The sequence below is a fragment of the Narcine bancroftii genome, chromosome 7, assembly GCF_036971445.1.
Source record: "Narcine bancroftii isolate sNarBan1 chromosome 7, sNarBan1.hap1, whole genome shotgun sequence".
Taxonomy (NCBI): domain Eukaryota; kingdom Metazoa; phylum Chordata; class Chondrichthyes; order Torpediniformes; family Narcinidae; genus Narcine; species Narcine bancroftii.
Genome location: NC_091475.1, coordinates 212292870 through 212318844, shown reverse-complemented (window position 1 = coordinate 212318844; position 25975 = coordinate 212292870). Strand labels below are relative to the sequence as shown.

At 50.9% G+C, this 25975-nt stretch overlaps 1 protein-coding gene across 6 annotated transcripts in view; it reads right to left on the bottom strand.

Moving 5' to 3' along the window:
• Window positions 1–25975, bottom strand: part of LOC138739676 (nuclear mitotic apparatus protein 1-like) — a 173207-nt gene that overhangs the window by 119383 nt on the left and 27849 nt on the right. Inside the window, exon 1 of one of the 6 annotated variants that reach the window (XM_069892220.1) lies at window positions 14295–14548. The exons of 4 other annotated variants lie outside the window; for them this stretch is intronic. Coding sequence is in view for 1 of the 2 variants with exons in the window: in XM_069892219.1 (XP_069748320.1) it covers window positions 7359–7368 (10 nt within the window). In the remaining variant the exon portion in view is untranslated. Of the gene's footprint in view, window positions 1–7358; window positions 7384–14294; window positions 14549–25975 lie in introns of those variants that run through there. One more of the 6 variants, XM_069892219.1, reaches the window with a different exon arrangement.

The following is a 25975-nucleotide window of genomic DNA, read 5'->3' as shown; positions in this document are numbered from 1 at the left end:
CAACAAATGCAGCAACCAACTACATCCACAATCACAGCGCCTGCGACCAACGCGATGGGCGGGCATCTCCCGCCTCTCTGGGCAAACCAGCCCAGGAACTGGCTACAGCTGGCTCAGTCCCAGTTCCACATCAGGGAAATTGTTTCAGAGGACAGCAAGTTCTGGCACGTCATCAGCGCCCTGAATCCCGCCACAGCTGCCAAAATAAGCTCTTTCATAGAAAACCAACTGATGGAGCGTAAGTATGAGCAGGTCTGACAGTTCCTCCTCGACACCCTAGAGTTCAGCCAGCATGAGCGCCATCATAATCCTCAATATGCAGGGCCTGGGCGACAGAAATCCCTCAGAACTAAAGCCTGAGATGGTGGCCCTGGTGGATGGGCATACTGACTGTTTCCTGTTTGAGGCCCTGTTCCTCTTGAAACTGCCAGTACACATATCCTTGGCAGTTTTGGACATGGATTTCAGCGCCCTGCACCTCGTAGCCAAGGAGGCAGACAGGCTGTTCCACAAGCCGCAGCAGAGCTCCCTCCACATGCAGCTGGTCTAAGCCATTGGCACTATCACCCCGACCAACCTGCTGGAAGGACCAACGGTAGCCGCGGCACAGCAGCAATGTGACGGGTGCACACAGAACAACGAGTACTGTTTCTAGCACTGCCAACAGGGCAGGAATGCCTGGCGGTGCATACCCCCCCCCCACCCCGAGCTTGTACCCCATCGCCAAATCCAACACGGCAACGGGAAATGGGCAGTGGCCTTGACGGTCGGCACTCAGAAAGGCCTACTCTACCTCAGAGACCAGAGGATGAAGAGGGACTTCCTCGTCGACATGGGTGCGAAATCAGCCTCATCCCGGCCATGTACTTTGAGGCAAGAAACAACACCAAGGGCCTCCCCCTGCCAGCGGCCAACAGGTCCTCCATCCCCAGCTACAGGATCCACCTGGTCACCATCCATGTCACAGATGCGGTTTTCCAATGGGAGTGCACTATTGTGGCCATGGAACAGGCACCACTCGGAGCAGATTTCCTATGAGCTCATGAACTGCTGGTAGACATGATGAGATGCTGTTTAGTGAACACTAACCACATTCCAGTCTTTCCCCTTCACTCTGCAGCAAAGCTCCTTCCTGCCTTTGGAGACGAGTATGCCTGCCTACTGGCCAAGTACTCAGCTTTACTAGCCCCGAACTTTCATGACGCTAACCTGCCTCATGGCGTGGAGCACCAGATAGAGACCGTTGGCCCCCAGTGTATGCACATCCAGCACCTCCCACAGGACAAGTTCCACAAGCCAAGGCTGAATTCGCCACCATGAAGAAGTTGAGGATCATCCACCGTTCCAATAGCTCATGGGCCTCCCCACTCCACATGGTGCAGATTATTTCACCACGAGGTTACAAGGCTGCAAGGTATTCTTTATGGTGGACTTAGTAAAGGAGTACCACCAGATGCCGGTACACCCTAGTGACGTTCTGAATATGGCTATCGTCATACCTTTTGGCATCTTTGAATTCTTGAGAATGTCCTTCGGATTCAAAAACTGTCCAGACATTCCAGCAGCTAATGGACACGGTTGGAAGGGACCTCCACTTCATCTTCGTCTATCTAGACAACATCATCGACACCAGCACCCACAAGATTCACCTCACCCTCCTGTTTGACAGACTGCAGAGCTCAGGTTCACGGTGAACCCGGCTAAGTGCCAGTTCGGCCTATAAACAATAGACTTTCTGGGACACTGCATCACCCCAGAGGGTGCCACACCACTGCTCAACAAGATAGAGGCAATTCAGAATTTCCATAAGCCAAGCATGGCCCAAGGACTGCAGGAGTTCCTGGGGATGGTCAACTTCTACCATCGCTTCTTCCCGGGACTGGCCACCCTCATGCAGCCACTGTTTGAACTCATCAAGCTCGGCGACAAGACATTGCAATGGTCGCTGGAGGCCACAGAGGCTTTCCATGCCACCAAGTCAGCAATGGAGAGGGCCCCATGGAACTGGCACACCCAGACTCCACCTTCCCTTGGCCCTCACAACATACACTTCAGGCAGTGTGGTGGGTGCAGTGCTGGAGCAATTGGTCGATGAACACTGGCTCCCCCCTCTCTGTCTTCAGTAAGCGCCTTCAAACTCCAGAGCTCAAATACAGTGTGTTCGACCGTGAACTGTTGGCCCTGTCATGGCGATATGACATTTCTCCTATATGCTAGAGGGGAGAGTGTTCACCGCATACGCAGACCACAAACCTTTGACTTATGTGCTGAGCAAGGTTTCAGACCCGTGGTCGGCAAGACAACAACAGTACCTCTCCTACTTATCGGAGTATACCATGGATATTCACCATGTTGCTGGCAAGGCTAATGTAGTGGCTAGCACGCTGTCCAGGCACACGATCGCCGCAACCTTGGGAGGACTCAACATCACCAGCTCGCCAAGAACCAGAGGGAGGACGCAGACATCTAGGCATACTGGACGGCCATCACCAGCCTGAAGGTCAGTGATTTCTGCCCCTCAACAGGAGAACCATCCCTGCTGTACGACATCTCCACCGGTTCCCCCAGGCCTAACCTACCCGCGAACTGGCGACGGCGGGTTTTCAATCAGATCCACAGTTTATCTCACCCCTCCATAAGGTCCACTTAAGGCCTGCTGTCAGACGTTCGTGTGGCAAGGACTCTGCCAAGACGTTATTCTGGGGGCCCCCAAACCTGCTTACAGTGCCAACACGCCAAGGTACACCAACACACTAAAGCCCCCCCCAACAGATTTTCAAGCCAGCACAATGCAGGTTTGAACATGTCCACATCAATATTGCCAGCCTCCTCCCAGTGCATCAAGGTATGAGGGTTCTTGTTCACAACCATCAACGGATTCATCCGCCAGCCAGAGACGATACCAATGACTACATGCAACACAGAGACGTGTGCCCAGGCTTTCCTAGCCACCTGAGTTGCACGTTTTGGAGTCCCGACCCACATCACACCGGAGCGGGAAATGCAGTTCACCTCCTCCCTCTGGTCCAACATCGCAAAGTTCTGCGGCAGTCAGGTCCACCACAACCCAGCCTACCATCCCCAAGCAAATGGATTAGTCGAGCGGTTCCACTGCTACCTGAAGGCCGCCTTGAAAGCCTGAATGACTGGACCAAACTGATGGATGAGCTCCCGTGGGTACTGCTCAGAATCCGCACGGCACCGAAAGAGATGGTGTACGGTGCACCTCTCACCATTCCAAGGTTCCTACATTTCAAACCCCCACCCGTCCCCCAGCCCACAGCTTTAGACGTCCTATGCAGGTTGAGAGCACAAGTGGGCAAATAACCCCCCACCATCGCGACACGGATCATCACCCGGCATGTTCCTGCAGTCCACCCACTACATCTTCGTAAGCAGAGAACAACAGGGAACGCCCCTACAGTGACCACATGAAGGCCCTTTCAAGGTACTGAGGAAAGACCGTGTTCACATTGGACATTGGTGGCCTACAGGACAGATTCACAGTCAACTGCCTCAAAGCCATGCATCTGGACTCCAAACTGCTGGACCCCGGACCCCAGATCAAACGCAGATGTAGACCGCCCAGAGACCGTAAGTCAGACCGCTCAAAAAGCTGCGGTGATTCTTGGAGGGGTGGTGGTGTAGTGGGCCGAATCGCTGCTACAAACGGCCATTCCAGGATGGCGCGGGCCAACCTTCACTACCCAGGAGACTGCGTTTAGTGTCACGTGAGAACTAAGGAGTCCTCCACTCCCACACAGCAATCCACCGGCTGAGGAGTGACACTGCGACACGATGACGTCACTTCTGGAAGCCAGCAGACACATCACCGGAAGTTGGCGTTTCCAACGGAGCAATTCAAACAATAAACTCAGTCTTTGTTTCACCCTCACACTGTGTGGACATCTCATTATTCAGTAGCACTGCCAAAGTGCCAGTTAAAATTCTCAGAGATGCTGAGACTTCCCAGTCACTATTATTGGAGAATGTTTTAACAGACACAGGAAAGGCAACTTTGATTAGAGGTGTTGGAGGTCGAATCAATAGCTCTGCACAAAATAGAGTTGAATTCAGAATTAGTTAAAGGACCAGTTGTAGTAGGAGTTATTTCAAAGTTACCATTGCAAGGAGTCTCATTTTTATTAGGGAATGATTTGGTGGAGGATAACGTTGGATCAGTGTTGAGATTAACAAATAAGCCAAGTAAGGATGATGTTGTCGAAGATTGTGAGATATATCCTGCATGTGCTGTAACAAGGTCTTTGTCTAAGAAAATGATGAGAGCAGAGGAAGATTCAGTTGATAGCGGCTTGCCCAGTACTTCTGAAATAGTTCAGAAGGAGCAGGTTAAATTTGAGAGCCAGGATTTGTCTTTGTCAAGGAAAGAGTTAATTGAGCAGCAAAAGAGAGATTCTGATCTTACTGACTTCAGGAAGAAGGCTGTAGATGAGAAGATTAAGGAAATGCCTTGTGGCATGAAAAATGCCCCTGCGACTTTCCAAATGATGATAAATTGGGTAATCCAAGGTTTAAAAAAAATACAGATGCTTATATTGATGACTTGGTCACAAAAAGTGACACATGGGAAGAACATCTGATGGATTTGGAAAAATTGTTTGCAAGATTATCCAAAGCAAACTGTCAATTTTGCTAAAAGTGAATTTGGACATACTACTGTGACATATTTAGGACAAGTAGTTGGTCATGGCAAAGTTGCGCCTATTCAAGCAAAAGTACAGGTGGTTTCTGAATTCCCAATTCCCAATGGCAAGAAAGCAGTGAGAAGGTTTTTAGGAATGGTAGGACATAATAGGAAGTTTTGCAAGAATTTTGCAGAAATTGATCTTCCTTTAACCAATCTTTTGAAGAAGGGGGAGAAATTTTTGTGGACAAAATCTTGTCAGAGAGCTTTAGAGTAGTTAAAGGAGATGCTATGCCATTACCCTGTTTTAAAATCTCCTGATTTTGACAGACCATTTTCTTTAGAAGTGGGTGCCAGTGAGGGGGAAGCGGGTGCAGTTTTATTACAAAAACTTAATGATGAAATTGACCATCCAGTTGCCTACTTTTCAAAAAAATCACTCTTCATCCAAGGAACTATTCCACCATTGAGAAGGAACTGTTCTCTCTAATAGTTCCTCTGTAGAATTTTGATGTGCATCTGGGTACCACCCATGAACCAGTAATAATATTTACTGACCACAATCCTCTCGTGCTTTTGAATAAAATGAAGAATAAAAATAGGAATTATTAAATTGGAGTTTGATCTTGCAAGAATATAATCTGCAAATTAATCATATCAAAGAATCAGATCAAGTGATTGCAGATTGCTTGTCTAGATATTAAAATGATCGTAAAAGAAAAACTCTCGTGATTGGAATACATTGTTGTAACATATTACATATTGTCTACAGCTATCACTGTAGTGATTGAAAAGTTAGAAATTAGTCGAGTCATAAAAGAATTTTAACTCAAGAATTAAAATTCCTTTGTAGGGGAGAGTGTTATGGAATAAGTTAATACAATTATGGAATAAAATTAGATTGTGGGAGTTTAAGTCGTACTTCACAAACATCTAATTTGGAATGCAAAAACCTGTGCAGGTGGAACCTTCAAGTCTGCAGTGTTTTACAGAGACAATGGAACTGCTTTGGAGGTTTTCACAAATATACGTTAATTGGACAGTGTGTTTGCACAGAGCCCATGTTGAAGCATTGAAAATTTGTTGCAGTTACTGGTGGCAGAAGTTTAAATTTCTGGTTGAAGGTTGCTATTCTAAGAGGAGTCATGTGGTTTTGCAAACAGAGAGGAAAAAAATGTGCCTTTTTTTTGGAGAGAGAGAGAGAGAGATAGTTTTACTACAGCAGTTGGTGTTGAAGGCTGCCCGTTTTTGCAGACTTGCTGCAAGACCCCATATCAAGTCGGGTTTTGAGTTCCGAGTTCTCTTGTCGTCAATTACAAGAGACTTTGGCTGGTTAATATGTTTCTCCTGAAAAAGGGGAAAAAGAAGAACTCTTTGTGGTCATTTGGAAGAAGAGATTATCTTCTGGAAAAACCCACGAGGGGGCAAGTTTCTTCGGCAAGATCAGTTTGTGTGTGTGTGTGTGTGTGTGTGTGTGTGTGTGTGTGTGTGTGTGTGTGTGTGTGTGTGTGTGTGTGTGTGTGTGTGTCCATTGAACAACGAATATCTCTCTCCAAAACAAAGACCTTTCTTTGTGGTAACAATTAAAGTTAAAGCACCAGAACCTGGTGAAGATCATAAATGTTAAATTCTGTGCACCTGATCCCAGTGAACTTGGAAAAGTGAAACAAATAACTTTTCTGAACACACCCACACACTCTCCATACTTGTGCGCTGAGAATTACAAGGGGCTTAACTTAGGTTAAGTTAATGGTAATAAGTTAAATATTGATATTATCATTTATGAAGAAAAATTAAAAACATTTTTGTTTAAGAAACCATTGTCTTGGTGAATTTCTATTGCTGCTGGGCTTTGGAGTCTCTGGGCTTGTAACAGTATCAAGAAATAGGAGCAGGAGTCGACCATTTGCCCTGACAAGCCTGCTCCGCTATTCAAAGATCATGGCTGATCCAGCCATGGACTCAGCTCTACCTTGCCACCTATTACCATTAACCCTCAATTTCCCCTCCATACAAAATCTATGTGTCTGTTATGAGGCAGCCTCTTCTACTCCCTTGGGTAGACAATTCCATAAATTCACTGCTCTGTAGGAAAAGCAGTTCATCAACCTAATCCACCCAAATCCTTAGGCTATGACCCTAGTTCTAGCGTAAAACACTTGACTACAAGTGAAATGCTGCTTCATGTGGAAGAACCAGTTCAAAAGGTTGGGGCCCTGGAGATCCAGTCCAAATGAGCAAACTGGATTCAAATTGGTTTGGTCATAGAAGATGGAGTCAATGAAGCAACTGAACATCTATGACTAGTGATGCCCAACAAGAAGCAGTACTGGGACCCTTGATGTTTGCAGTCTACATGAACAACTTTGGCGTGAATATACAAGGCACAAGGCCATAAAGATTGACTAAATATCTCATGTCTTGGGCTTCAGGGAGATATCAATAAGGTAGTGAAATGGGTTGAAAAATGGCTGATCAAGTTTAATCCACACAAAAGTGATGCAATGAATCTTGGGATTACTCATGATGTTAGGAGATAACTGTGAATGGCAAGTCTTTGCTTCTCTTGTAACCATGAATGGCAGAGTTTTTGGGAACAAAGAAACAAACTGAAAAGGCAGAAACTCATCTGGATTCCTCACCCACCCCCCCCACACCAAATCAGGAATAACAGGTCAACCTTAATCATCGCAGGTCACAAGCTCTCTCTCACCTCTCTTCATAACCCCACTCTTTTCATTTTTGATAAAGGATGATTGCTTCTCAGATGCTGGTTTACCTGCTGTCTTTAATTTCAGACTTGCAACACCTACATTTTCTTTTTGCCTCTAGAGACTTGGGTTAATTGAAAATGGATGATGAAACCCACCTCAACCTTTTAGGACACTGAATAAATCCCAACAAGCTCTTTAAGATTCCAAATTGCTCGAAGACAATCGAGTTTAGAAAAGAAACTCTTATCCAGCCTGGACCTATGGATTCCTTGAATGTCACACCACAGAGTTAAGTGTGCCCTATGAAGAGGTCAGTGGGACATTGACACTAGGCCAACTCTCCCAGGAGCAGATCAGCAAGTGCATCCCATTCTCCCCCCACCCCTTCTGGGCCAGGACTGGACTGGGCTGGGTCTGGACTGGGCCGGGACTGGACTGGGGCAGGTCTGGACTGGGCCGGGACTGGACTGGGCCTGGACTGGGGCGGGTCTGGACTGGGGTGGGTCTGGACTGGGGTGGGTCTGGACTGGGCCGGGACTGGATTGGGCCGGGTCTGGACTGGGCTGGGACTGGACTGGGCAGGGACTGGACTGGGGCAAGTCTGGACTGGGCCGGGACTGGACTGGGCCTGGACTGGGGAGGGTCTGGAGTCTGGACTGGGCCGGGTCTGGACTGGGCCAGGTCTGGACTGGGCCGGGTCTGGTCTGGGCCGGGACTGGACTGGGCCGGGACTGGACTGGGTCGGGACTGGACTGGGTCGGGACTGGACTGGGTCGGGACTGGACTGGGCCGGGTCTGGACTGGGGCGGGACTGGACTCGGTCGGGACTGGACTGGGCCGGGACTGGACTGGGCCGGGACTGGACTGGGCCGGGACTGGACTGGGCCGGGACTGGACTGGGCCGGGACTGGACTGGGCCGGGACTGGACTGGGCCGGGACTGGACTGGGGCGGGTCTGGACTGGGCCGGTTCTGGACTGGGCCGGGTCTGAATTGGGCCGGGTCTGGACTGGGCCGGGTCTGGACTGAGCCGGGACTGGACTGGGCCGGGACTGGACTGGGCCGGGACTGGACTGGGGCAGGTCTGGACTGGGCCGGAACTGGACTGGGCCTGGACTGGGGCTGGTCTGGACTGGGGCGGGTCTGGACTGGGCCGGGTATAGACTGGGCCGGGTCTGGACTGGGCCGGGTCTGGTCTGAGCCGGGACTGGACTGGGCCGGGACTGGACTGGGCCGGGACTGGACTGGGCAGGGACTGGACTGGGCAGGGACTGGACTGGGCCGGGACTGGACTGGGCCGGGTCTGGACTGGGCCGGGTCTGGACTGGGCCGGGTCTGGACTGTGCCGGGTCTGGACTGGGCCGGGTCTGGACTGGGCCGGGTCTGGACTGTGCCGGGTCTGGACTGGGCCGGGTCTGGACTGGGCCGGGTCTGGACTGGGCCGGGTCTGCATTGGGCCGGGTCTGCATTGGGCCGGGTCTGGACTGGGCCGGGTCTGCACTGGGCCGGGTCTGCACTGGGCCGGGTCTGGACTGGGCCGGGTCTGGACTGGGCCGGGACTGGACTGGGCCCGGTCTGGACTGGGCCGGGTCTGGACTGGGCCGGGTCTGGACTGGGCCGGGTCTGCATTGGGCCGGGTCTGCATTGGGCCGGGTCTGGACTGGGCCGGGTCTGGACTGGGCCGGGTCTGGACTGGGCCGGGTCTGGACAGGACCGGGTCTGGACTGAGCCGGAACTGGACTGGGGCAGGTCTGGACTGGGCCGGGTCTGGACTGGGCCGGGTCTGGACTGGGCCGGGTCTGGACTGTGCCGGGTCTGCATTGGGCCGGGTCTGCATTGGGCCGGGTCTGCACTGGGCCGGGTCTGGACTGGGCCGGGTCTGGACTGGGCCGGGTCTGGACTGGGCCGGGTCTGCACTGGGCCGGGTCTGCACTGGGCCGGGTCTGGACTGGGCCGGGTCTGGACTGGGCCGGGTCTGGACTGGGCCGGGTCTGGACTGGGCCGGGTCTGGACTGGGCCGGGTCTGGACTGGGCCGGGTCTGGACTGGGCCGGGTCTGGACTGGGCCGGGTCTGGACTGTGCCGGGTCTGGACTGGGCCGGGTCTGGACTGTGCCGGGTCTGGACTGGGCCGGGTCTGGACTGTGCCGGGTCTGGACTGGGCCGGGTCTGGACTGGGCCGGGTCTGCATTGGGCCGGGTCTGCATTGGGCCGGGTCTGGACTGGGCCGGGTCTGCACTGGGCCGGGTCTGGACTGGGCCGGGACTGGACTGGGCACGGTCTGGACTGGGCCGGGTCTGGACTGGGCCGGGTCTGCATTGGGCCGGGTCTGGACTGGGCCGGGTCTGGACTGTGCCGGGTCTGGACTGGGCCGGGTCTGGACTGGGCCGGGTCTGCATTGGGCCGGGTCTGGACTGGGCCGGGTCTGCACTGGGCCGGGTCTGGACTGGGCCGGGTCTGGACTGGGCCGGGACTGGACTGGGCCCGGTCTGGACTGGGCCGGGTCTGGACTGGGCCGGGTCTGGACTGGGCCGGGTCTGGACTGGGCCGGGTCTGGACTGGGCCGGGTCTGGACTGTGCCGGGTCTGGACTGGGCCGGGTCTGGACTGGGCCGGGTCTGGACTGGGCCGGGTCTGGACTGGGCCGGGTCTGGACTGGGCCGGGTCTGGACTGGGCCGGGGCTGGACTGGGCCGGGTCTGAAATGAGCCAGGTCTGCTATGGGCCGGGTCTGAACTAGGCCGGGTCAGAACTGGGCCAGGCCGGGTCTGGACAGGACCGGGTCTGGACTGAACCGGAACTGGACTGGGGCAGGTCTGGACTGGGGCGGGTCTGGACTGGGCCGGGTCTGGACTGGGCCGGGTCTGGACTGGGCCGGGTCTGGACTGGGCCGGGTCTGGACTGGGCCGGGTCTGGACTGGGCCGGGTCTGGACTGGGCCGGGTCTGGACTGGGCCGGGACTGGACTGGGCCGGGTCTGGAATGAGCCAGGTCTGCTATGGGCCGGGTCTGAACTAGGCCAGGTCAGAACTGGGCCAGGCCGGGTCTGGACAGGACCGGGTCTGGACTGAGCCGGAACTGGACTGGGGCAGGTCTGGACTGGGCCGGGTCTGGACTGGGCCGGGTCTGGACTGGGCCGGGTCTGGACTGGGCCGGGTCTGGACTGGGCCGGGACTGGACTGGGCCGGGTCTGGACTGGGCCGGGTCTGGACTGGGCCTGGTCTGGACTGGGCCGGGTCTGGACTGGGCCGGATCTGGACTGGGCCGGGTCTGGACTGGGCCGGGTCTGGACTGGGCCGGGTCTGGACTGGGCCGGGTCTGGACTGGGCCGGGTCTGGACTGGGCCGGGTCTGGACTGGGCCGGGTCTGGACTGGGCCGGGTCTGGACTGGGCCGGGTCTGGACTGGACCGGGTCTGGACTGGGCCAGGTCTGGATTGGGCCGGGTCTGGGCCGGGCCGGGACTGGACCGGGCCGGGTCTGGAATGAGCCAGTTCTGCTATGGGCCGGGTCTGAACTAGGCCAGGTCAGAACTGGGCCAGGCCGGGTCTGGACAGGACCGGGTCTGGACTGAACCGGAACTGGACTGGGGCAGGTCTGGACTGGGCCGGGTCTGGACTGGGCCGGGTCTGGACTGGGCCGGGTCTGGACTGGGCCGGGTCTGGACTGGGCCGGGTCTGGACTGGGCCGGGTCTGGACTGGGCCGGGTCTGGACTGGGCCGGGTCTGGACTGGGCCGGGACTGGAGTGGGCCGGGTCTGGAATGAGCCAGGTCTGCTATGGGCCGGGTCTGAACTAGGCCAGGTCAGAACTGGGCCAGGCCGGGTCTGGACAGGACCGGGTCTGGACTGAGCCGGAACTGGACTGGGGCAGGTCTGGACTGGGCCGGGTCTGGACTGGGCCGGGTCTGGACTGGGCCGGGTCTGGACTGGGCCGGGTCTGGACTGGGCCGGGTCTGGACTGGGCCGGGTCTGGACTGGGCCGGGTCTGGACTGGGCCGGGTCTGGACTGGGCCGGGTCTGGACTGGGCCGGGTCTGGACTGGGCCGGGTCTGGACTGGGCCGGGTCTGGACTGGGCCGGGTCTGGACTGGGCCGGGTCTGGACTGGGCCGGGTCTGGACTGGGCCGGGTCTGGACTGGGCCGGGTCTGGACTGTGCCGGGTCTGGAATGTGCCGGGTCTGGACTGGGCCGGGTCTGGACTGGGCCGGGTCTGCATTGGGCCGGGTCTGCATTGGGCCGGGTCTGGACTGGGCCGGGTCTGGACTGGGCCGGGTCTGGACTGGGCCGGGTCTGGACTGGGCCGGGTCTGGACTGGGCCGGGCCGGGACTGGACTGGGCCGGAACTGGACTGGGCCTGGACTGGGGCGGGTCTGGACTGGGGTGGGTCTGGACTGGGGTGGGTCTGGACAGGACCGGGTCTGGACTGAGCCGGAACTGGACTGGGGCAGGTCTGGACTGTGCCGGGTCTGGACTGGGCCGGGTCTGGACTGGGCCGGGTCTGGACTGGGCCGGGTCTGGACTGTGCCGGGTCTGGACTGGGCCGGGTCTGCATTGGGCCGGGTCTGCATTGGGCCGGGTCTGCACTGGGCCGGGTCTGGACTGGGCCGGGTCTGGACTGGGCCGGGTCTGCACTGGGCCGGGTCTGCACTGGGCCGGGTCTGCACTGGGCCGGGTCTGGACTGGGCCGGGTCTGGACTGTGCCGGGTCTGGACTGGGCCGGGTCTGGACTGGGCCGGGTCTGGACTGTGCCGGGTCTGGACTGGGCCGGGTCTGGACTGTGCAGGGTCTGGACTGGGCCGGGTCTGGACTGGGCCGGGTCTGCATTGGGCCGGGGACTGGGCCGGGTCTGGACTGGGCCGGGTCTGGACTGGGCCGGGTCTGGACTGGGCCGGGTCTGGACTGGGCCGGGTCTGGACTGGGCCGGGTCTGGACTGGGCCAGGTCTGGATTGGGCCGGGTCTGGGCCGGGCCGGGACTGGACCGGGCCGGATCTGGAATGAGCCAGTTCTGCTATGGGCCGGGTCTGAACTAGGCCAGGTCAGAACTGGGCCAGGCCGGGTCTGGACAGGACCGGGTCTGGACTGAACCGGAACTGGACTGGGGCAGGTCTGGACTGGGCCGGGTCTGGACTGGGCCGGGTCTGGACTGGGCCGGGTCTGGACTGGGCCGGGTCTGGACTGGGCCGGGTCTGGACTGGGCCGGGTCTGGACTGGGCCGGGTCTGGACTGGGCCGGGACTGGACTGGGCCGGGTCTGGACTGGGCCGGGACTGGAGTGGGCCGGGTCTGGAATGAGCCAGGTCTGCTATGGGCCGGGTCTGAACTAGGCCAGGTCAGAACTGGGCCAGGCCGGGTCTGGACAGGACCGGGTCTGGACTGAGCCGGAACTGGACTGGGGCAGGTCTGGACTGGGCCGGGTCTGGACTGGGCCGGGTCTGGACTGGGCCGGGTCTGGACTGGGCCGGGTCTGGACTGGGCCGGGTCTGGACTGGGCCGGGTCTGGACTGGGCCGGGTCTGGACTGGGCCGGGTCTGGACTGGGCCGGGTCTGGACTGGGCCGGGTCTGGACTGGGCCGGGTCTGGACTGTGCCGGGTCTGGACTGTGCCGGGTCTGGACTGGGCCGGGTCTGGACTGGGCCGGGTCTGCATTGGGCCGGGTCTGCATTGGGCCGGGTCTGGACTGGGCCGGGTCTGCACTGGGCCGGGTCTGGACTGGGCCGGGTCTGGACTGGGCCGGGTCTGGACTGGGCCGGGCCGGGACTGGACTGGGCCGGAACTGGACTGGGCCTGGACTGGGGCGGGTCTGGACTGGGGTGGGTCTGGACTGGGGTGGGTCTGGACTGAGGCAGGTCTGGACTGGGGCAGGTCTGGACTGGGCCGGGTCTGGACCGGGCCGGGACTGGACCGGAGCGGGTCTGGACTGGGCCGGGTCTGGACTGGGCCGGGTCTGGACTGGGCCGGGTCTGGACTGGGCCGGGTCTGGACTGGGCCGGGTCTGGACTGGGCCGGGTCTGGACTGGGCCGGGTCTGGACTGGGCCGGGTCTGGACTGGGCCGGGTCTGGACTGGGCCGGGTCTGGACTGGGCCGGGTCTGGACTGTGCCGGGTCTGGACTGTGCCGGGTCTGGACTGGGCCGGGTCTGGACTGGGCCGGGTCTGCATTGGGCCGGGTCTGCATTGGGCCGGGTCTGGACTGGGCCGGGTCTGCACTGGGCCGGGTCTGGACTGGGCCGGGTCTGGACTGGGCCGGGTCTGGACTGGGCCGGGCTGGGACTGGACTGGGCCGGAACTGGACTGGGCCTGGACTGGGGCGGGTCTGGACTGGGGTGGGTCTGGACTGGGGTGGGTCTGGACTGAGGCAGGTCTGGACTGGGGCAGGTCTGGACTGGGCAGGGTCTGGACCGGGCCGGGACTGGACCGGAGCGGGTCTGGACCGGGGTGGGTCTGTACTGGGGTGGGTCTGGACTGGGGTGGGTCTGCACTGGGCCGGGTCTGGACTGGGACAGGTCCCGAGAAAAGTAACGGTGGTGTTTCCGAATTTCATTTGTCAGCGAGGGCCCAGCAAGCTCTTGCGGGTGGAGCGGGCAGCCACTCGGCCTGGGAACCGTGCTCTCCCTCGCTGGGAGAGGCGGACCCTAGGGCCGTGCCAACGCTCCTGTGAGAGAGCCTGGTGGGAAGCCTGTTATTTCAGGGAGCCCCACCCCGCCACCACCACCACCCCGACCCGACCCGACCCCTCCCGCGGGAGATTTTCGGTGCTCGTTCTTTGCAACGAAAATTGGCAACAATCGCTGGAGCTTTTGTTTGCAGAAAGGGACGAGAAGAGGGGAGTGAGCTGGAGGGGCTCCGGGCCGGGGAGGGGGGGGGCTCCGGGCCGGGGAGGGGGGGGGGGGCCCGGCCGGTCCCGACGTCATGGGGTGGGGGGGTCTCGAGAACCCCGCGCCTACCTTCTCCCCGGAGCCGCCTCGTTCCCGGGAGGGACCCAGCGAAAACAACAGGGCTAGGAAGCCGGAGTCGGGCCGGGCCGGGCCGGGTCGGGTCGGGTCGGGCCGCCGCCTCTTCCTGTTACGTCGCCTCCCTCTCTCCCTCCCTGCGCTGCGGGGTGGGCACCACTCTCCAGCAAAGTCCCACCCCAGCCGGGCCGGGCCGGGCCGGGGCTCACCCACAACAGGCTGTCGGGGGCCCAGCCCAAGGAAATTTGCCCGCGCTGAAGAGCCCCTTCCCGGCCAGACGACCGCCTCTGGAGCAGCGTCACCAGCTCTCTCTGCCTCTCCCATTTTCTCTGGCAGCTCCTTCCACCCACTCACCCCCTGGGCTGACCAGGAAAGGGCTGCAGGAACGAGCAAACGTTGCCCACCCATGGTGGAAGCGCCCCCCCGCCCAATCACCCTGGTCACAACTTCTCAGGGCTCCCTTCGGCAGGAAGCTTCTAATCCAGTCCCTTCAGGCTTAACAACTTCCTTTCCCCACTGGTCTTCTACTTTCCCCACTGGTCTTCTACTTTCCCCACTGGTCTTCTACTTTCCCCACTGGTCTTCTACTTTCCCCACTGGTCTTCTACTTTCCCCACTGGTCTTCTACTTTCCCCACTGGTCTTCTACTTTCCCCACTGGTCTTCTACTTTCCCCACTGGTCTTCTACTTTCCCCACTGGTCTTCTACTTTCCCCACTGGTCTTCTACTTTCCCCACTGGTCTTCTACTTTCCCCACTGGTCTTCTACTTTCCCCACTGGTCTTCTACTTTCCCCACTGGTCTTCTACTTTCCCCACTGGTCTTCTACTTTCCCCACTGGTCTTCTACTTTCCCCACTGGTCTTCTACTTTCCCCACTGGTCTTCTACTTTCCCCACTGGTCTTCTACTTTCCCCACTGGTCTTCTACTTTCCCCACTGGTCTTCTACTTTCCCCACTGGTCTTCTACTTTCCCCACTGGTCTTCTACTTTCCCCACTGGTCTTCTACTTTCCCCTGTGACATGGTATAGAGATAGGTTTTAAAGTAAATAAATTGGGTCGGTTTTTTGTCCTGTCGGTCAAAACCGATTCATTTTAAATGCCAGACAGTCCAGGCTCCGGGTGCCTTTGCAAAAACTTGAAGGCGGCCCATGAGGACTTCACATGGAGGTGTTAATGGGACCTGCTGTGGAGTAATGGGTTATTCTTTTGAAAAACAACAGATGGACGAACTCGGAAAATTCAATCCGGTGCCGCAGTTTGAGTGCAGTTGGCTGCTCTAAGAGGGTCATGAGGTTTTCTCTGTGAGAGAGAATTGACTTCTCCAGTTCAGCAGCAACTGGGACTGGAACAGGACAAGCTTGTGGAAAAACCCCATTTGGAAGACAGGTTGGGAGTTCTTAGTTCAGCCTGGTCAAAGGCCTTGTGGTCCATACAAGAGGAGATGGCTGGCTGTGTAATGTTTCACTTCAAATAAAAGAAACAGAAAAGGAACTGTGATGACCTGAAAGAAAGAGGTGATCATCTGGAAAACCCTGATGGGGAAATTTTCTTCGGCAAGACACTGATGTGGCTGATCGGAAGGAATCAGTTTGTATCCAACAAGCAACAAATCTCACTCTGAAAACTGACAAGAACCTTCCTGAGCAGTAACGATTTACCTTTCAAGCACCAAAGCCTGGTGAACTTCATCAATGTTAACTTCTGTGCACAGTCTAAGAATTACCTGCAACCAGTGAACTCGGACAAGTGGACTGTAATTCAAACAATTTTATTTGAACTGATATACACATTACATTCATGTGTGCTTAAAATTAGAAGAAGGATAAGTTAATAGTAATAAGTTAAAGTTTAATCCTGTTTTCATGTTTAAAGATAATTAAAAGCAATTTTTGTTTAAGTAACCATTTTTCTTGGTGAATTTCTATTGCAGCTGGGTTTTGGGGTCCTCTGGGCTCATAACATTCTTACTACCCTCAAAATAAACTCTCCAGCACCTGTTTGCATGATGGCAGTGCCAGTTTTCTTCTTCACTCACTCTGTTGTCTCTGTTCTGACCTAGTTTAATGCAGCCATTTTCAATAGAGACCATTCGTCATACCCCCACCCCCCTCATAGGGTCACAGCATAGGGGAGGGAGGGGGCATGGACTGATATCATAAAATATATTTTTAAATAGTTCATAAGAGAGCAGTACAAAAGAGGCCATCTAAACTTGACAGCTTCACAGGGAAGGGGGCCATAGTCATAAAAGGTGGAGAATGGCTGGTTTAATGTACATTATTGGAGTTATATTTTCACAAAAGTACCTGCATGGCCGCAACAACAATTTCAGTACACTTAAGCACATGGCAATAAAATCATTATCATTAAACATATGCTAAATTTTACCCTCTTCTACCCAAAGAGAAGAATCTGAGCATCCACCTTATCCAAATTTTTGATTTTATAAACCTCCAGAAGGTCTCCTGTCAGGCTCGTTCATCCAGTATATACGGCTTTTCATGACTCAAATAAATTTACCAAAATTAAATACAGAAGAGCAAAAAGTATTCGCCACTCCAATTACTCAAAAGGAAGTTAAAGAAGCACTGGGTTCATGACCAAATAATGTCTCCAAGAGAAGATGACTTTACCCCTGAAGTTTATGAAGTATTTAAAGATTTATTAATTCCTCCATTTATGGAAGTATTAGAAGAGGTGAGAGAGATAAATGATTTACCAGAATCATTTAAGACAGCAATAATAAGTGATTCCGAAAAATGAGAAAGATCCTTTGAAACCATAATCATATAAACCTATTTCTTTGATAAATGCGGATTATAAAATAAAATCTAAAATGTTAGCACATAGAATAGGGAAATATTTACCTAACTTAATAAGTATTGATCAAATTGGATTTGTTTTTAGAAAAAGGGAATTAGCAGATAATGTAACGAAGTTAATGAGTATAATACATTTAGCACAGTTAAGAAAGGAACCTAGTGTAGTAGTGTTACGAGCCCAGAGGACCCCAAAACCCAACAACCAATAGATATTCAGCACGAAAAATGGTTACTTGAACAAAAGTTGCTTTTAATTATCTTTAAACATGAAAACACGATCAAACTTTAACTTACTATTAACTTATCCCTTTTCTAATTCCAATTGCTCATGCACGTTATGTGTATATCAGTTCAAAAAACATTCTTTGATTCACAGTCCAATTTCACTTCTCACTCCTCCAAGTTCACTGGTTGCAGGCAATTCTTAGACTGTGCACGGAATTTAACATTGATGAAGTTCACCAGGCTTTGGTGCTTGAAAAGTAAATCAATACTGTTCGGGAAGGTTCTTGTCAGTTTTCCGAGAGAGATTTGTTGTATAATTCCTTGTAACCTCCCATTTCAGTGTCTTGCCAAAGAAACTTGCTCCATCAGAGTTCTCCAGATGATCACCTCTTTCTTTCAGGTCACCACAGAGTTCCTTTTTGTTTCTCTTATTTCAAGTGAAACATTAGGCAGCCAGTCCTCTCCTCTTATATGAATCACAAGGGCTTTAACCAGGCTGAAGTAAGCACTCACAACCAGTCTTCCAAGTGGGGTTTTACCACAAGCTTTCCAGCTTGTCCTGTTCCAGTCTTAGCTGCTACTGCTGACTGTAACACTGTAGAACTGAATTCTCTCTCTCTCTCACACACACACACACACAGTAAAAGCCTGTTGTTCTCTCTCTGGTACAAAACTACATGACACTCTTAGAACAGCAAGTTCCACTCCAAACAGCCTGCGGCTCCAACGAGTTCTTTCAACTGTTGCCTTTTTGTAAACAACAAACCATTAGTGAAATCTCTTGGGCACTCTCCAAAGCTTTTGCAAAGGCACTTGGAGCTGGCCTGTCTAGCATGAGCACTGCTACAGGATTTTAAATAAGATCTGTTTTAAAGTGTTTGTATGTGACCTACACTAAAAAAACCTGCCCAATTTATCTCTCAAAAACATATCTATAATCTGTCACAATAGGTGAAAAAGTGTTCGATTGACTTGAATGGGATTTTTTAAAAAGTCTTAAGGAAATTTGGAATAGCATTATAAATTGGGTCAGAGCTCCACATCATAAATCTAAAGCAAAAGTGGTCACAAATGGGCATTTTGCAGAATCTTTTTTATTGACTAGATCAAGTAGACAAAGATGTTCATTGTCACCTTCAATATTTATCTTAGCAATAGAGCTTTTGCAGAATTAATTAGACTTGATAATGATATTAAAAGTTTTAAAGTAGACAGGTCATTAAGTAAATTGTATTTAAGATTAAAAGAATATGGTGTAATATCTGGCTATAAAATAAATTGTGATAAAAGTGAAATAATGCCTATAGTAAGGGCAGATTGTGAGCATTGTTAACAGTTTAAGTGGCAGAGAGATGCAATAAATTACTTGGGTATTAAAATTGACAACAATTTAAATAATTTATTTAAATTGAATTATTTTTTCTCTCATAAAAACAAATATATTTCTTAGAGTACAGTATTTATTTCAAACTGTAGCTATATTTTTCAAGAACTAAACAAATATGTAAGGAAATTTATGTGGAAGGGGAAAATGGCAAGAGTTGCTTAGAAAAATTAACATGGAAATTTGAATTAGAAGGACTACAGTTACCAAATTTTAAAAATTATTATAGAGCAGCACAATTGAAGTTTCTCCTTTTTTTTCCAAGAGGGAGAGAAGCCAACATGGATTTATATAGAAATGACTAAAATAGGAGAAGTTAAAGAATTTTATATATAAATGGAATGACAAGTTCTTTATTGGAGTTAGACCTATTCATTTGTTAAAACATCTTTTTAAAATATGGAGTAAAATACATTTAGAAATGGGAATAAGAATTTTTCAGGAACGATACTGAATCAGAATCAACTTATTCCTTTTGCAATAAATAATAGACTTTTTGATATTTGGTTTAACAAAGGAATTAAGACAATAAAAGATTGTTTTCAAGGTTCAACTTTAATGAAATTTGAACAATTGAAAGGTAAGTATGGAATGCTAAACAATACAATGTTTTCTTATTATCAGTTAAAGGCATATTTAAATTTAGGTCCAGATGTGATATTTCCTGAACAAAGTTATTTGGAACAATTAATTACAGATATAAATATTAAAAAGTTTATTTCAATTATGTATACAATTTTGCAAAAGGGAGTGCATAAATCAGGAGTTCCTAAACCAAGACAAAAATGGGAGAAAGATTTAAAAATAAATATTTGAGAAGAGACTTGGTTAAAAATTTGTCAGGATAGTATAACTAACACAATTAATGTTCAGTCTAGAATGGTACAATATAATTTTTTTTACATCAACTATATCTTACACCACAAAAATTAAGTGGATTAAATTCTAATTTTTCAAATAAACGTTTTAGATGCAATAAAGAAATAGGTATTTTTCTACATGTGAATGTTCAAAACTAAGACCCTTTTGGATAGAACTGGGTTCATTTTTGAAAAAAGTAACAAAAGTTAAGTTTCCTCAAGATCTAATTTATTTTACTTGGAAAAATTCTTTGTTGGGAGGGGGAAATTTTTAAAAAATCACTATGTATTAATTTTGAATATTTTTGAATAAGAAATTTATGTATGTGTTTTTTTTTAATGCAAATGTGCAATTAAATAAAATTTTCCAAAAAAAAGAGGAGTTGTTTACAGTACTAATAATCACAAAGAGCAAAAAGGACACCGATACTGGAAATCAAAAATTAAAACAGAAAATTCTTGAGCTAATCTGCACCATGTGCAGCACTGTGGAAGTGAAATACCTGTACAGCTAAAGGTGAGGACTCTTTCATTCTTCTTAATGCCTTTCTGAATCATGGTGACTATCCATGCATATAAGCTCCAAGGATCCATTTCACTCAATATCCTAATATTTACAGAAACTTCCCTTGTCTTGTTGCATCTCACCAGATACTGCATTTGTCTGGTTTAAACCAGAGTTGTCATTTTTCTGCCCAGTTGAATTCTTTATTTTCACTTGTATCAAGATACAATCAAAAACTTTGTTTTGTATGAGACAGTCAATTTATCCCCTAATCAAGTACAGCAGGTAGTGTACGAATGAATCAAAAGAGTAGGGCATAGTCACAGCAAGTCAAAAAGAGAAGGGTATTGTAACAGATTATGTTATATTATATACATATGTTTTAAAGCAGATAACGTGTTTTTTTTAGTGTAGGTCACAAACAAACACAAACACTTCACAACACAGATCTCATTTAAAATGCCAGAGCTCTGCTCAAACCAGAGTCCAGGCTCCCAGTGCCTTTGTAAAGACAATGGAAACCACTTTGCTGAAGGACTTCACAAGTAGGTGTTAATTGGACATGCTGTGGAGTAATTAATTATTGCTTGGAAAGCAACAGATGAACGGACTCAGAAGATTGGGTCTGGTGGCGTAGTCTATCTGAATGAAGTTTGTTGTTTTAAGAGGGTCATGTGGTTTTCTCTGAGAGAAAAAATTCATTTCTACAGTTTAGCAGCAGCAGCAGCTGGAACTGGAACAGGACAAGCTGGCAAGCTTGTGGTAAAAGCCCATTTTAAAGACGGGCTGTGAGTTCTTAGTTCAGCCTGTTCAAAGCCTTTGCGGTCCATACAAGAGGAGATGGTTGGCTGTATAATGTTTTGCCTGAGACAAGGGAAACAGAAAAGGAACTCTGTGGTGACCTGAAAGAAAGAGGTTATCATCTGGAAAACCCTGAGGGGGCAAGTTTCTTCAGCAAGACACTGAAATAGCTGGTGGGAAGGAATCAGTTTGTGTCCAACAAGCAACAAATCTCCCTCTGAAAACTGACAAGAACCTTCCTGAGCGGTAATCATCTACCTTTCAAGCATCAAAGCCTGGTGAATATTCATAAATGTTAAATTCTGTGCACCATATGACAATTGCTTGATACCGGTGAACTTGGAGGAGTGAGAAGTGATATTGGAATGTGAATCAAAGAACTTTTCTGAACTTACACACACATTACATACACATGTGCTTAGAATTAGAAGGGGGTTAAATTAATAGTAATAATTTAGAGTTTGATCCTGTTTTCATGTTTAAAGATAATTAAAAGCAACTTTTGTTTAAGTAACCATTTGTCTTGTTGAATTTCTATTGCTGCTGGGTTTTGGGGTTCTCTGGGCTTGACACATTATAGTATAACAGCAAGTCAAAAAGTGCAGGGTAGAGTGTTTCAGCAAGTCAAAAAGTGCAGGTTATAATGTTGTCTTTGTTTGTAAGTGCAAGGCATAGAGAAAATTATAGCTTGATACCAGAACAATGAAGCTGCTGTTTACATCCGGTACTGCACGGATGGCAGTCTCTACAATCTGAGGCGCCTGCAAGCTCACACCAAGACACAAGAGCAACTTGTCCGTGAACTACTCTTTGCAGACGATGCGTTTTAGTTGCCCATTCAGAACCAGCTCTCCAGCACATAACGTCCTGTTTTGCGGAAACTGGCAAAATGTTTGGCCTGGAAGTCAGCCTGAAGAAAACTGAGGTCCTCCACCATGACTACCAGCCCTCCCACATCTCCATCAGGCACACAGAACTCAAAAGGGTCAACCAGTTTACCTACCTCGGCTGCACCATTTCATCGAATGCAAGGATCGACAAAGAGTTAGACAACAGACTCGCCAAGGCAAATAGCGCCTTTGGAAGACCACACAAAAGAGTCTAGAAAAACAACCACCTGAAGAAACACACAAAGATCAGCGTGTACAGAGCCTTTGTCATACCTACGCTCCTGTTCGGCTCCGAATCATGGGTCCTCTACCGGCATCACCTACGGCTCCTAGAAGGCTTCCATCAGCGCTGTTTCCGCTTCATCTTCAACATTCATTGGAATGACTTCAATGACTCCATCACCAACATCGAAATACTCGAGCTGGCAGAGTGCGCAAGCACCGAATCCATGCTGCTGAAGACCCAACTGCGCTGGGTGGGTCACGTCTCCAGAATGGAGGACCATCGCCTTCCCAAGATCATGTTCTATGGCAAGCTCTCCACTGGCCACCGAGACAGAGGTGCACCAAAGAAGAAGTACAAGAACTGCTTAAAGAAATCTCTTGGTGCCTGCCACATTGACCACCACCAGTGGGCTGATCTCGCCTCCAACCGTGCATCTTGGCGCCTCACAGTTCGGCGGGCAGCAACCTCCTTTGAAGAAGACCGCAGAGCCCACCTCACTGACCAAAGACAAAGGAGGAAAAACCCAACACCCAACCCCAACTATATGACGGCCTACCATCCCCAAACAAATAGACTGATCGAACGGTTCCACCTCCTCCTGACGTTTGCATTGAAAGCTCGACTGACCACGCCGAACTGGATGGACGAGCTCCCGTGGGTACTGCTCGGGATCCACAAGGCGCCAAAGGAGAACCTACCAGCATCGTCTGCAGAGGTAGTATATGGCACACCACTTACTATCCCAAGGGACCTATATTTCAACCCCCCTGACCTGCAGACCAGCGCATTAGACATCCTGCACAGGATGAGAGAGCAAGCAGGTGGATGAATTCCCCCACCCCACCACCATCCAGACATGGCTCACCACCCAGCCACATTCCAGCGGATCTGCAGTCCACATACTATGTTTTCGTACGCAGAGGACAGCAAGGGACCCCTCTACAGTGCCTGTACAAAGGCCCCTTCAAGGTACTGCAGAGAGATGGCGTGGGGTTCACATTGGACATTGGCGGCCAACAGGACAGATTCAGTCAACCGCCTCAAAGTCGTGCATCTGGATTCCGACCTGCCAGTCCCGGACTCCTGGGTCAGACGCAGAGGTAGACTGCCCAGAGACTGTAAATCAGACTGCTTGGAGAGCGGCAGCTATTCTTGGGGGGAAGTTGGTGTAGTGGGCTGAGCAAGTGCGCGAGTAAACAAGCTGAATCGCCACAACATGCAGCTGGTCCAAGATGGCGCAGGCTCCCCTTCACTGCCGAGGAGCCCGCATCTAGTGTCACATGAGGGTTAAGGAGCGTAGCGGCCAGCCAGCCAGAGTTACACTGCAACGATATCACTTCCGGAAGTCGGAGGGTACGTCACCGGAAGTGGGCAGACCAGCGCGGACACGCAGGGAATTCAAACCAGTAAAGTCAGTCTTGTTTTACACTCACCTTGTGTGGACATCTCTTTATATGGTAGCGCTGCCGTAGCAGACACTAAACAGGCAATAATTCGGACCTACCAAGTGCTCAAGGCTGCACTTTGATTTGTAGGAAGTGAGAGGAGTCAAAAGAATTGTTCAGTGCAGGGACATATTCTGTTAGTTCAATGAGTGTTGGAGAAGGGAATCTGATTGGAGAACATTGCCAGCCCCACCACTGCATTCCCTCCTCCCCACTTTCCCCTGAGCTCTCTCTTCCATTACTAGCTCCTCAATAAACCCTCCCCCACCAATTCCCAACATGGATTTCCCTACATTGCCAGGATCAAGTGCAGACTGGATAGGCTAGGGCACTTTCCCCTGAAGTGAAGGAGGCTGAGAGGTGACCTTGTAGAGGATTACAAAATCACAAGGGGCATAGATAAGGTGAATGGTTAGTTTTTTTTAGAAGGGTAGAGGCATCTGCAACCGGGGCATAGATTTAAGGTGGAAGAGCAAGGATTTAAAGGGGATTAGAGTGTGGTGGGATACATGGAACAAACCATCCAAGGAAGTGTTAGAGGTGAGACATTTGGACAGGTTCATGGACAGGAAAGATTTAGAAGGATACGAGCTAGTATAGGCAAATGAAACTGGCTCAGGAAAGCTCCTTGGTCAACACAGATGAGTTGGGTGAAGGGTCTTTATTCTGTGCTGTAAAACTCCACAACTATAACATTGATCTGACCAAGTTCAAATAGTTCATGATTTCACTACATCATATAATTTACAGTGAAAACATTGCAGGGAAACAGACAAAATGTCCTGTCATTAAAACAAACATTTATTTAATTAGTGCAGTGTTCTCAGCCTCCCACATCCAATCTCAGTTTCATGTGTGTCAGGCAAATGGTCATGATTCCTAAATATAGCCTTGGCAACTGTTGTTGCTGGACTTGTTAAGGTCAATAAATATTTCTGCCTTCAGATTATGTTATCTGGAAATATTTGTGACTCAAAACTAAAAGAGTGAAAAGACTCATCCTGAAGGGGCCTTTACCGGATTTTAATGTGATTAGAATGTTGCCCCTTGCAGAAGAATCTAGAACTTGGGTCACTATTAAAAATGAAGAGGATCCTATATGACAATATGAGAGGGGGAAGGCATTCTTTTTCTCCGAATGGATGAAAGTCTTCAGAGGATTGTGGAAACAGAGTTCAACATATGCTGGGGTCTAGTGCAATGCACAAAAGTGCATTCAGCAGACCATACAGCATCCATAGGAAGCAAAAGGCAGTTGACATTTCAAGTCAAGTCTATTGTCATCTGATTGAACAAGTACAACCCAAAAAACAGTGTTCTCTGATCCTCGGTGCAAAACACACAAACACACAACCAGATATAACACACAAAGACAAACAATACATATGCAGGACAATATTCATAGTATATACAAACAAATAGTGTTGTTTCATTTATACAAGACTCTCAGATGGTTTAGTGTGAGCAGTTCCTTTGGTCATTCAGCATTCTTGCTATCAGTGGGAAAAAGCTGTTCCTCAGCGTGATGGTGCTGGCTGAGTGAGATACTCCTGTACCTCTTTCCTGATGGGAGCATCTGAAAGATCTGTGTGCAGGGTGGAAGGGGTCCTCAATGATTTTGTGTGCCTTCTTCAGACATCGATCCTGGTAGATCACATCGATGGAGGTGAGGGAGGCGGAGGGAGACTCCAGTGATCTTCTCTGGCACTCTTATGGTCCTGTGAATTGACCTCCAATCCAATTCTCTGCAGCAACTATACCACTGTGATGCAACCAGCCAGGATGCTCTTGATAGAGCTCCTGTAGAAGGTTGACATGAGGGTGGCCTGTAGCCTTGCCAACTTCATTCTTCTCAGGAAGTGGAGTTGCTATTGTGCCTTCCTGACAAGATTGTAGATGTGTGTCCACGAGTTAAGTGAATTCCAAGGTATTTGGTGCTCTCCACTACAGAGTTGTTGATGTGTAGTGGAGAGTGGTTGTTCCACAATCGTTGCCCACATTGACTCCGGATGTTACTCTCATAGCACATCATGCCATTTACCACATCTCATCGTTGTTGCGTCATCTGCAAACTTGATGACATCGTTGGAGCTGGATCTGCTGATACAGTTTGAAAGGTCTTATCAGAATCTCTTTTTATTGTCACTGTTTTAAAAATGGAATATATACATGATATACTTCAGTGTTTTCCTGCCATGAGGCAAACAGAGTCGTCATGAACATTGTCCAACACCCCTAACAATATGAGAAAGAGAAGCAAAAGAGAGTCGCTTCTGAGACACTGAGTGTTCATGGTTCTGCCTCCAGTGCTACCGCAGCCTCTGTTCAATCCATCCGCCGCCTGATCTCCAGATCCAAACCTCCGACATGTTAAGGAAGCCTTCAGCACCCAAAGGGTGCCTTTCTTGCACTCAGTATCCTCTTGAATCCTGGTTCTGATACGCAGTTCCCATGAGTCAGTGACCAGCAGCTCGTAACGTGTGTGGCTCCTTTCATCACAAGTCCCTAACCTCCC